Below are 12,161 nucleotides of genomic sequence, written 5' to 3' on the forward strand. Positions count from 1 at the left end.
TTTTCAGTGTGCAAAAGTTATTTGAAGTTTTTAACCATGCTTATTTATAGGAGACCAAGAAAGTGTTTCATTAATACTTCCAACGGATAGAAAGTAGCTGAAAAGTCAACTAGCCGTTGGGAGTATCGGACGTCTGATACATCCGAAGCATGCGTCCGACAGCAGGCAGTGAGTTTGAAAAATCTTCTTCAATTCTATCGGACATCCAGTGCTTGCGTCCGAAAGCAGACAATGAGTTAGAATGAATATTTCAATTCTATCGGACGTCTGGTATTGTCTTTGTGAGCGTCCGACAGCTTTCGTCGAGTTTGAAAGATCCTATCGGACGTCCGGTACTTCTGTCCGATAGCGGACAAAGAGTTTGAAGGATTCTATCGGACGTCCAATGCTTGCGTCTGATCGAGATCAGTGAGTTAGGGGGAATATATTATTTCCTTCGGACGTCCGGTGATGGAGTTCTTCATACGTCCGAAGTTGCGCAATGATTATCGGACGTCCGATCCTGTCTTCACAAGCGTCCGATAGCTTTCAGCAACCTTTGTTTCTTTCAATTGCACTTGATCTTTGAATCTGATTTGTTTCATAACTGAAAGTATATCTTGAAGAGATATTAGTATCATCCATTTATTTTGTAAACATCACAAGTTAGGGACTAAGATCAACATTCTCTCCCCTTTTTGATGATGACAAAACAATGGATGGAAGAAAAAAAAAGATTGAGCATATGAGCATAAACTCCCCCATACTCATTGCATCAAAAATTTTTAAGAACCAAACTTATAATCTTAGAAAAACTCCCCCTTTCACATAGAATCCATTTCTCCCTTTTTGTCATCATAAGATGAGAGTAAAATCCAGCAATCATAATCCATAATGTAGTTGCCATAATAGAAAATCCAAAATACCAATCAAAAACAGAGAAATGATACCAGAATTCAGCAATCACCAACATACCAACATCAATCATCAACCAAAAATAGAGAATTAATACCAAAAGAAGTACCAAACAGAGAAATATCAATCAAAATACATTAGCAATTCAACTAGAAACCATCAATGTTAACCAAGATCCATTAGTACAGAGTACTTGAAGCATCAAAAGATACATCCTAATATGAAGTGTAAATGACCCTAGAGTGTGTAAAGTGTAATCACAAAATTTTAGAAAGTCATAATATTTGAATTCCGAACAATTGACACTTCTAATTTTAACAATATTTAAACCAAGCAGATTTTGAACTTTTACAAATAGGGAAATGAAATTTTTTAAAAGTATCATCTTTATGAGCAAGAAAAATCATCCAAGTATATCTAGAATAATTATCAATAACGACTAAGTAATATATCTTACCACCCAAGTTAGCAAATTGTGTAGGACCAAGCAAATCAAAATGTAAAAGCTCCAATGGTCTTGAGATAGAAACACGTCATCTCCAAATGTCACTTTGCCACTAGACTTTGGTTTGAATTTGATGAATTGTGATGGATCACTAGTCACGTGTCTTGAATATTCATTGTCTATGAACCACTTAGATTCCTTAATGATGTTCACTAGATTCACCAATTCAAGAGTTTAAGAACTAATATTTGGTACGGATTAATTTTTGGATTTTTGAGAGTTAGCATCATGTCTAACTATCCACATGCATTTTATACTTCTTCTCATATTCTTTCTCACATAGCAATTACTTTTCATGTGACATTTTTTACAACAAAAATTACACATAACCAACGAGTTATTTCCATAAACAGGTTTAATAAATTTCACTTGTCTTCTCTTATAAACAGCAAAATTATTTGCACCAGAATTTAACTTCTTCTCATAAGTGCTAAGATGAGTCTTTGATTCATTCCTTTGAAAACAGTCTTATTTTTTATGTTGGAGCAACTCATTTAAATTATTCATTCTTCTTTTCAAATCACTTTGTTCCCTTTTGAACATTTCACAAAGTCTTATTTTTCTATCAAGCTTATTTTATAAATCAATCTCATTCTTTTTCAAGAAATCATTTTCAGTTTTCAGTTTCTTGTTTTGTTTTTTTTTTTTTTTTTTTTTTTTTTTTCTTTGTTTTTTTTTTTTCTTTTTTTTTTTTTCTTGTTTTCTTGAAAAAAGCGTGTATTATCATGAAGAAGAAAACTAATTTTGTATTTTAATTCCTTGTTTCTAGTATAAGATTTTTTCAAACTATCATGTAACTTTTTAATGAAAGATTCAAGATGATTATCAGTTTCAGCATCACTTTCAAATTGAAGGTTAGAAGTCGTTACCTCATTATTTTCAATAGTCATAAAATCCAATCGAGCAGATTCTTCTTTTTCTTCAATTTCACCGTCGGAGTTGCACTCATTCTATGTGAATTGGAAGTTGTTGAATCTTGATTTTCTTTCAGCTTTCCTCTTCTTCATTGGACACTCACTCATGTAGTGTCCAAGTTGGCCGCATTCATAGCATTTGTCACCTTATTTTTTATTGGTCTCATGCTTTCCTTTGTTTCTTACATTGTTGAATTGATTAGAATCTGAATTGCTAGATCCTCCTCTTCTAAATCTCCTTTTCTTGAAGATTCTCCTGAAACTTTATATGATGAGAGCAAGATCATTGTCATCAACATCCAAATCTTCTCCATCCAATGAAACAGAATCATCTTCATCTTCAGATGCTTTTAGAGCAATGCTCCATTTTACCTTCGCATCTTCTTCTTCCTGTTCTTTGGTCTTAAGTTTCAACTCATAAGATGTTAGAGAATTTACAAGAGATTCAATAGGTATACAATTCAGATCTCTTGCCTCTTCAATAGCAATCATTTTACTTTCCCAATCTTTAGACAGAGCATTCAAGATATTTCTATTTTTCTCTCCTAATGTATATTCCTTTTCTAGAACCTCTAAATTTTTAATAAGATCATTGAATCTACAATACATTTGATCAATATTTTCATGAGGTTCCATCTTAAACGACTCATATTTAGTAATCAAGATAGATTTCTTTTGTTCTCTAACATTCTCACTACCTTCATGAATTTCTCTCAATTTGTCCCAAATTTCTTTAGTTGACTTACAATCCTTAACTCTAATAGATTCATTGGAGTTTAAAGCACTATATAACACATTCATAACTTTTGCATTTAAGGTGAGATGAATTCTATCCACAGTAGTCAGTTCATTTCTTGTTTTTGGTCTAGGTCTATGAGTATTTTCATCTATAACAGAGGTATTATATGGACCTTCACTAACAATAAACCACAATTCATTATTAATTGATTGCAAAAAGATAATCATTCTTTCTTTCCAACTCACGTAATTTGACCCATTAAACATTGGAGGTCTAATCACAAATGGGAAAAATACACTTTTCATCCTCAAAGTTTGGGCTGTTGACTAATTTCATCCTCAAAATTTCACCCAAAATACATTTCATCCTCAAAGTTACGTAATTTTGGCCAATTAAGGACAATTGACGAGAAATGAAGAAATTGGTATTAGACCCAACTGTAAACCCAACAAAAAATGGATTTAACCGAATGGAGCCATTTTTTAACGGAACAAAAAATGTTGCAACGGACGAAAACCAACATTCTTCTCCTTCTTCCCTCTGCCTTTTTGCAACCCCAAAATTTTTTTCCCAATCTCTGGATTTCTTAGGCGCTTGCAAATGCCAAATCCAGTTTAAGGGCTCATTTACTTGGTGGAGGTTGATTTCCACTACATCCCCATCCCCAACACCCACCTTGGTTTCTTCCTCCTCCACCTCCCCATCCCCAACCGTCTCTTTCACCCTCTCTACCACCACCACCACCTCCACCACCACCACCACCTCCTCCTCCTCCTCCACTACTACCGCCGCCACCACCACCACTCCCACTTCCCCAACCATGGCCTCCACCATTTCCACCACCACCGCCTCCTCCTCCACCCGCACCCCCACCCGCACCTCCACGTCCATCTCCACCGCCACCACTGCCAGCACCTCCGCCACCACTACCTCTCCTTCTACCGCATGTATGTTTTCCTTTCCTTTTCCTCCTTCCACCACCTCTCCCTCCACCACTACCACTTCCACAGCCTCCACCTCCACCTCCACTGCCACCGCCACCACCACTGCCTCCACCCCCTCCTTCTCCTCCACTACCTCCATAGTGCGCAACCTGATTGCCATTTACTTCCAGAACTCGTACCGTTATGGTGATCAGTCACATTCCCATCCTTTGCATGTTGACCATTTCCACTCTCACTTCCCCAACCACCGCCTCCTCCTCCACCCCAAAACAATAGATGAGATTATCTGAGGATGGGTGGAGAGATTGTGAAATATGGATATGATATCGAGCTTAGCCTGCACGCTCAGATTCTGGAAACCGCGTTCTTCTGCCAATTGGGAATTCAGAGATCCAACCAGGATTCAGACAGCCCCAGATGCTACGATTGCTAACTTGTTAGCGAAGCAAGAAGAAAGAACCAAGAGGGCTGCTGCTGCAAGGTCAATCAATGACTCTTTTTGGCATTGAATGATCTCCAGCAATACTGGTATGGTACCAGAATTTGCAATTCGGATCTTGTTTCTGCAAAATCATAGCAAAATTAGATGGGGAACAATTCTACAGCCAATGCCTCGGATGCAACTTCAAAAATTGCAAATTTTAACTGATGCAAACAATACCTTTCATTGTGAAAAGCTAGACAAAGCAGAGCAGAGTGCCGCTTCAGTGGCTTCATAAACTTGCTTACGAAGCATCGTAACGAGCCGAGAAATGATCCCTCTTTCTGCTAACTTCTGTCTTAGTTTGGTTGCAAGTTTACCAAGTTCTTTGGCAGCTAAAATTTGAGCTTCCCGTTTATTAGATAGAAGGGCTTCCACTATCACATCTTCCATGGTTGGAAGCCCTCTATCCCCCTTAGTCACTTCTCAACTCTCTTTATGTGAATTTGAAAATATAGAAATTTAGTATTTGATTGCTTCAAGGTGGTGTAAGGTTTGGCTTTTGGAAAAAAAAATTTTGGGGTTGCAGAAAGGCAGAGGGAAGAAGGAGAAGAATGTTGGTTTTGGTCTGTTGCAACAATTTTTGTTCTGTTAAAAAAAGACTCCATTCGGTTTAACCCATTTTTTGTTGGGTTAACAGTTGGGTCTAACGCCAATTTCTCTATTTCCCGTCAATTGTCCTTAATTGGCCAAAATTACATAACTTTGAGGATGAAATGTGTTTTAGGTGAACCTTTGAGGATGAAATTGGTCAACAGTCCAAACTTTGAGGATAAAAAGTGCATTTTTCCCAATCACAAGTTGTCCTTCAAAAAACATGGTATTGTTGGTTGTCATCTTTACTCCTAAATCGCTTGAGCTTAATCACTAGGAGGTCAAGTTTTGATACCAATTGTAAGGATCGAAAACAACCTAAGAGGGGGTGAATTAGGTTGATTAAGAAACTATTCAGATTATGGGTACTTTTTTGCTTAATATGAAATTCATCCTCTTTTCTAAACGATCATACAATGAATCAATTAATGAAGGAATAATATCACTTGAGAGAAGTAGAAGAGATATGCAATTTAAGAATCACAAGATAATAATCAATAAATAAGAAGGGAAGAGTTGCAAACAAATTGACTACCAAACTCCTCTTGAGCTCAAAGTTCAATTTACAAAACAAGTTTCTTCAAGTTGGTGAAATACAACCAATCTTGTGTACAAAGGAAGGTTCACTTCCTTCTTGCCCCAAGTTTCACTCGGTCAGGTTAGGAAGTTTTACTATCCCTCATGACAACCCTCTCAGAGTTACACTATTGAAGTATTCACTCACAAATGAAAAACTTACAATGAATTTCACACCACCAAAACTACAAATCTTTTTTGGTGAGTGTTTTTTCACTAAAACTATTCTAGATCTTTTGTATCTTCAGTGTGCAAAAATTATTTGAAATTTCTGATCATGCTCTATTTATAGGAGACCAAGAAAGTACTTTATTAATACTTCCAACGGATAGAAAGTAGCTGAAGAATCAACTAGTTGTTGGGAGTATCAGACGTCCGGTACATCCGAAGCATGCGTCCGACAGCAGGCAGTGAGTTTGAAAAATCTTTTTCAATTCTAGCGAACGTCCGGTACTTGCATCCGAAAGCAGACAATGAGTTAGAAGAAATATCTCAATTCTATCGGACGTCTGGTATTGTCTTTGTGAGCGTCCGGCAGCTTTCGTCGAGTTTGAAGGATCCTATCGAACGTCCGGTATTTCTGTCCGATAGCAAACAAAGAGTTTGAAGGATTCTATCGGATGTCCAATGCTTGCATTCGATCGAGGTCAGTGAGATAGGGGAAATGTCTTATTTCCTTTGGATGTCCGGTGATGGAGTTCTTCATGTATCCAAAGTTGCGCAATGATTATCGGACGTCTGATCCTGTCTTCACAAGCGTCCGACAGCTTTCAGCAACCTTTGTTTCTTTCAATTGCACTTGATCTTTAAATCTGATTTGCTTCATAACTGAAAGTATATCTTGAAGAGATATTAGTATCATCCATTTGTTTTGTAAACATAAAAAACTAAGGATTAAGATCAACAGGTTAATTAATAGGTTTATGGAATCTTTATGCCAATCACATTGGGAGGCGGCTAAGAGGGATTTTAAGATACATTAGAGGTACACAATCTGATGGTATCTTTTATGCATATGCTAACAATTCTAGTGTTATTGGCTTTACAGACAGTGATTGGGCTGGTGATATGATTCAAAGAAGGAGTACGTCAGGTTATGCCTTTTATTTAGGCAAAGGTGTATTTTCATGGATTTCTAGAAAAACAACATGTTGTGGCATTATCCATAGCTGAAGTGGGATATATGGCAAGTGCATATAGTGCTACTCAGGCATTATGTTTAAGAAGAATGTTTGATTTTTTACGACATGAACAAGTTAGTTCTACCAAGATTTATTATGATAGCAAGTCTGCAATTGAGTTGTTAAAGAATCTGGTATTTCATGGAAGAAACAAGCACATTGATATCAAGTTTCACCTCATTTGTAAACTAGATCAAGATCAAAAGATTGCCATTAATTATTGCAATAGTGAAGATCAAATGGTGGATATTTTACAAAACCACTGAAGGTGGAGCGGTTCTTAAGTTAAAAAAGATGCTTGAAGACATTGATTTAAAGTAGGCAATGTAGGATTATTAAATCAAGTGTTTTTAGGATTTATTTATTTATTTAGAAAACTACTTATTTTGTTGTTTAGTTGTGATTTCCTGTTATTAGTATGTTTTGGTAGTTTGAATCCCAATGGGATTTTGACACTTGCTAGTTTATATAAAGACTATAATTTTTTATCTATCGATGTAAGAGAGAGAAAAGATTTAGAGTGTTAGTAAGAAAAACCTCCGAGTTCCGTTTCTTCTATTATGTTTTCGGGTTTCGGGATTTATTTTGTCTTTTTCTTCTTTTGCTCATTCATATATAGTCAAGAAAGTCTTGTGGCTTATATTTGATCTGAGAGGCTTATTACATTGTAAAATATTTTTTGGGCCTACATATATGGATGATTACTTGATATAGCGCTCTCATAATAATCTAGAAGAAATTTTTTTTATACCTATCCAAAATGGCAAGCTCAAGAATCAACGATGATCGCAGCAATCGATCTGCTGCTTTTAGAGCAGTCTTAGAGGGGAAAAGACGGTCAGTAGAAAACTTTCGCAGTTTCTGGAAGGAAGAAAGTGTGAAACCACTTGTTAAATGTGGTGATACTGTTCTCCATTTTCTGGCCATTCACGGAAATGCGGCTGCCTTCGAATTACTTCTCCAAGATGGTCTTGTGACCAGTGAAACTCTGAAGGCAAAGAATGTCAACGGCGACACTGCATTGCATGAAGCTGCAAGATTTGGCCACAAGGATGTTGCAGAGATCATGTTAAGGACAGAAAACGATTTAGTGTCTGAGAGCAACAAACTGGGTGAAACCCCTCTTTTTGTGGCTGCGGCATGTAGGAAAAAGGAAGTTTTCTCACTCCTGGAAAAGCATATCGGTGATTGTATGATGAGGAGGAATGACGGATGGCATATTGGTGATTGTATGATGAGGAGGAATGACGGATGCACAATCCTTCATGCTGCTGTAATTGGAGAATGTTACAGTAAGCTTCTCTATCGAGTAAAATTTTGATTGCCTCTGCAAAAGCAGTCAAGTTTTTGGCTGAATTCGAATGTTTGTTCAGTTTATCAGATTATGCTATCTTATCTTTTGTCTAGGTCTATGCTGGTCGAATATGATGTGGGATGTTGTTGCATTATATGTTAGTCCTTTTCAAGTTTACTGCTTCCTACATGTTTCACTCTACTGTATCAGCAGGTTTGGCAATTGGCATATTGGAGTCGTATCCTGATCTTGCTGGCAAACGTAATGAAAAAGGAAAAACTGCTTTACATATTTTGGCTGCAAAACCAGAGTCCTTCCGGAGTGGTTCTGCCTTTACGCTCAAAGATCTTGGGAGGAAGTCCCTCATTCCTCTGCATATACTCCGACCTATAATCTATTCTTGTAAGTGTTGCAACATAAGACTTTTCCCAGTCTTAAGAGACATTCAAATTTCTTTAAGTACTTAAGTATCCTACCCGTCAAGTTGATTAGGCAAATTGACAATAATCATTCGGTTGAATGTGATATGGTTTTGAAATCCATCAAGATCTTACCAAGCATATGATTATTCCTTCCGACACTGGGAGACAAAAGTTTGCAACTAATTGTTAGTGTAGTATGTCCTGGGGACATGCTTTTGTGCTTAGCCTGGAAACCTTGTTAAAAATCATCCAATTTAGTGTTTAATGGTTGTGGGATCTTTGGAGATGCAATTTGAACTACCATTTTATCTGCCATCTGGTTTTTTTTTCTAGGAAGCAGGCTTAAAATGCACTCAGAATTTTGAAAGAGTGATATTATCAGTTCATTGTGCTGCTGGCAGGTATTCCAGTCTTGTACAAGGAATTGCGACCTGTCCATATTGCTGAAGAACCAAGCAATTCAGCTTCCATTCATAAATTGAACAGATCTCGCTTTGTCAAGTTTATCTTGGGTAATCTACTCCATATGCTCTCATGCTAGTGATGATAGAATATGTTGATAAAATTTTGTTTCCCCAAATTCTTTTTTTGAGAGTTGAAGCATAGTCTTGTCTAGCCTAGCTTCGTTGTTACAAGAACCTCTTATTCCTTTGAGTAAATTTGTTTCTTTTTCATGCCTAAACAACGTAAGAATTTTGTTTTCAAGTGCAATTCAGCTAGGCCTGCGTGCTGTCTTCAATTTCCTTTTACTTCACACATCTTTTATTCATCGGCATGTTGTAGAAAAAAGTATAAACAAGCAATCGCAAGTCTAGAAATTCATTACTGCCAATTGAACTTCCTCAAAGTATTTCTTCTTAAGAACCAAGAAGATTTGTGCCAAAATAACAGATGCTAAGAAGAACAAAAAGCCTAGGACATGTAATGGATCTTGAAGTACTATTTCTGCATCTCCCTGACCAAATCTGCGCACATTGGAGTTATTCATTAATGGTTTATCCAATTTGATGTATTTGCCCTCTAGGTAATCCTTTGCTTAAAGAAATTGATGATGCAAAGCAAAGACATGCAGTTGCACTAATGCTTGCACAAAGGTTAATCAGAAGAGAATATTGGAGCCACTATGTGCATACAGAGGACAAAGATCTTGAAGGCAGCCAGTTTGGGATATCATCAGAACAGAAAAATAGGATGCCAGATCCACTAATACAAACAACGAGACTTGGCATCATTGAGGTAGCTCAGGAAATCCTGAGTGTCTACCCTGAAGCTGTGTGTACCGTCGATGAGAAAGGAAGGAATATACTGCAAATTGCAGTGGAGGAGAAAAAATGGTTATTGTACGACTACTTGATGACTAGTGGCATTCACAAGGATAGGATGCTAAGTGCTATTGATTATAAAGGAAATAGCATTATACATCTCGCAGCAAGCCTGGGATCCCCTCCCAGCACCCCCCATGGATTTATGCACCAAATGATGTGGGATGTCCTCTGGTTTAAGGTAACAAATTAAAATTTACCAATATTGCATTGCCTGTTGTATATTGTTTAATTTTCTCCTCAGGACCATTAGCAACTTATAATAGAGCTTTGTCTCCACAGCGAGTGCAGTATGACTGTTATCCATATCTCTGGCAACTACAAAATTCTGAGGGGAAGACAGTAGAACAAGTATTCGAGACGAACCATGCAAGTGTACGCGAAAAGGCTGAGAAAACTGTGAGAGAACTGGCCAACACTGTGTTGATTGTGTCTGTCCTCATTGGTACCATAAACTTTGCTGCAATTTTTACTGTACCTGGAGGTTTCGATCAAGAGAGTGGAGAGCCCATTTTTCTTAAGAAGCGGCGCTGGGAATTCAGCTTGTTGATGTACTACTTAGCTGGAGGGCTGTTCTCCTCTCTGTTCACCATGGGAACTCTGCTTGTGATTATCTTTATGCGATTTGAAACTGAGGATTTTTATGTTTCCCTGCCCTTCTACTATGTGCTCGACGTTATTTCCATCTTCTACTCCGCGGGCTTCACAATCACAGCATGTTGCCAAGCATTAATAGTGCTGAAAGTCGTGATTACCAACTTCAGACCCCTCGTGCTGCTCTTCTTTATATTTGGTATGGTGGCCCTTGTGCTCCTGGAAACATCATATGTGATATTCGACTATATGTATTATCTGATTCGTTATTCACTTTCTTATAGAGGGCAAGAATCTTAAGCACTGCACTTGTTTATTCATGTTAATTTCGTGCAGACTGAAAAGATTTGAGCAAGTTTGTAAAAAAACTTTTGCTTGCCATCTATTTATTTAGGAGAATTTTGATTTGGCACTCCATAGAAAGTGATTACGTCTCAATTAAGCCCTCCAAACTCAGAATTACGTTGCAAACCACCGCTTTGATCAACTCAAGTTAAATGATTAAAGGTTCGTCGGGCTCTGAGAGATAAAATGATACACGAACTAAATGCTGCACTTTTTCTTGGTACTGAAATTGGGTTAGACTTTCAACATCTCAATGAAAGCACAAGATAACTAACCAACTCTTGGCCCACATTTTTTATTTCTTTCTTCTTCCTTTCCCAAACAATAATGGAAAGAGTACACTTGTCAAAATCACTAAAGAGAGTGCCCGGCCCTTATTTAGTTGGAGTATGGAACATATTAAATCTGACCGGTCGAACTAGGAAAAAAAAAGTAGAAAGAATTGCAACTGTAACTAAAGAGAGTGCATGCCTTTAGAGATATTGCACCAGCATAGCCAGGATCTGAAAACAATAACAATTTGCATAAGCGCGCATAAAATAACCTTCAAACTTGTAATTTAGAAACAAGGATATGAAATTTGATTCTGTTGGTTCTAGACCAAAATAAATCATATAAGTAATAATAATTTCTCTAATAAATTTTAACAAATAAATTAACCAAAATTCATACCTCAATATTGCATTAAAAATGCAAATAATTTGTACCATAAAAATGTTAATTTGGCATGGGTTGAGGCGCGGACCAAGTCGCTCTCTTTAAGACGATTCGCGCCCCTACGAAGTATCCTCCGGTGTAGTAGGTCTCAACACGTCGCCTCCAAGATACAACAGCCCAGCCAATCTACTCCAGGATACATTGTAGTCTACTCCAATCTACACTATTGGAGCAAGACAGAAACCTCACACTAACACTGTTCTTTGCCCTATAAACTCTTATAGTAGTGGAGGAAAAATAGAAGGTAGTATAGAGATAGCAAATTATATATTTGGTTTGGTTGATAGATGCCTTATATATAGGCTAAGAAATTTGGAATATTAAAATACCAACATTAATAGGAATTAACACCTCATATTTCAGTTACAAATTGAAAAGTCTAGATTCATTGTATAACGGAAAAAATTACTAAATGATTTCATAAAACCTAATCATTACATAAGTTAAAAAGCAAGGCATAAATCCCATAAGTTACACATTTAAATGTTTCAATTTGTAACTGAAAATTTATTTAAAGAATTTGTAATTTATTTTATTTGAATTCAAAATAAATATGTGATATTTTTTATTAAAATATCCAACAATCCCCCACTTATTTTAATAAAAAAATATAATATTCAAAACTTAACACTTAATAGG

General features: G+C 36.8%; 3 protein-coding genes across 3 annotated transcripts; 2 read left to right on the forward strand and 1 right to left on the reverse strand.

Annotated features, from left to right (window-relative positions):
• Nucleotides 1-4,399: 4,399 nt before the first annotated feature.
• LOC113780277 lies at nucleotides 4,400-4,870 on the reverse strand. Its single transcript, XM_027326091.1, has 2 exons — nucleotides 4,680-4,870; nucleotides 4,400-4,559 (listed from the first exon to the last, which is right to left on the reverse strand). The coding sequence occupies exons 1-2, from the start codon at nucleotides 4,868-4,870 to the stop codon at nucleotides 4,400-4,402; spliced, it is 351 nt and encodes a 116-aa protein (XP_027181892.1).
• A 2,718-nt stretch (nucleotides 4,871-7,588) lies between these two features.
• LOC113780278 (ankyrin repeat domain-containing protein 65-like) lies at nucleotides 7,589-8,016 on the forward strand. Its single transcript, XM_027326092.1, has 2 exons — nucleotides 7,589-7,918; nucleotides 7,975-8,016. The coding sequence occupies exons 1-2, from the start codon at nucleotides 7,589-7,591 to the stop codon at nucleotides 8,014-8,016; spliced, it is 372 nt and encodes a 123-aa protein (XP_027181893.1).
• A 1,902-nt stretch (nucleotides 8,017-9,918) lies between these two features.
• On the forward strand, nucleotides 9,919-10,799 carry LOC113779080. The gene is made up of 2 exons (XM_027324518.1): nucleotides 9,919-10,047; nucleotides 10,149-10,799. The coding sequence occupies exons 1-2, from the start codon at nucleotides 9,925-9,927 to the stop codon at nucleotides 10,758-10,760; spliced, it is 735 nt and encodes a 244-aa protein (XP_027180319.1). The 5' UTR covers nucleotides 9,919-9,924; the 3' UTR covers nucleotides 10,761-10,799.
• Nucleotides 10,800-12,161: the final 1,362 nt, after the last annotated feature.

Source organism: Coffea eugenioides, chromosome 8, assembly GCF_003713205.1.
Source record: "Coffea eugenioides isolate CCC68of chromosome 8, Ceug_1.0, whole genome shotgun sequence".
NCBI classification, from domain to species: Eukaryota; Viridiplantae; Streptophyta; class Magnoliopsida; order Gentianales; family Rubiaceae; genus Coffea; species Coffea eugenioides.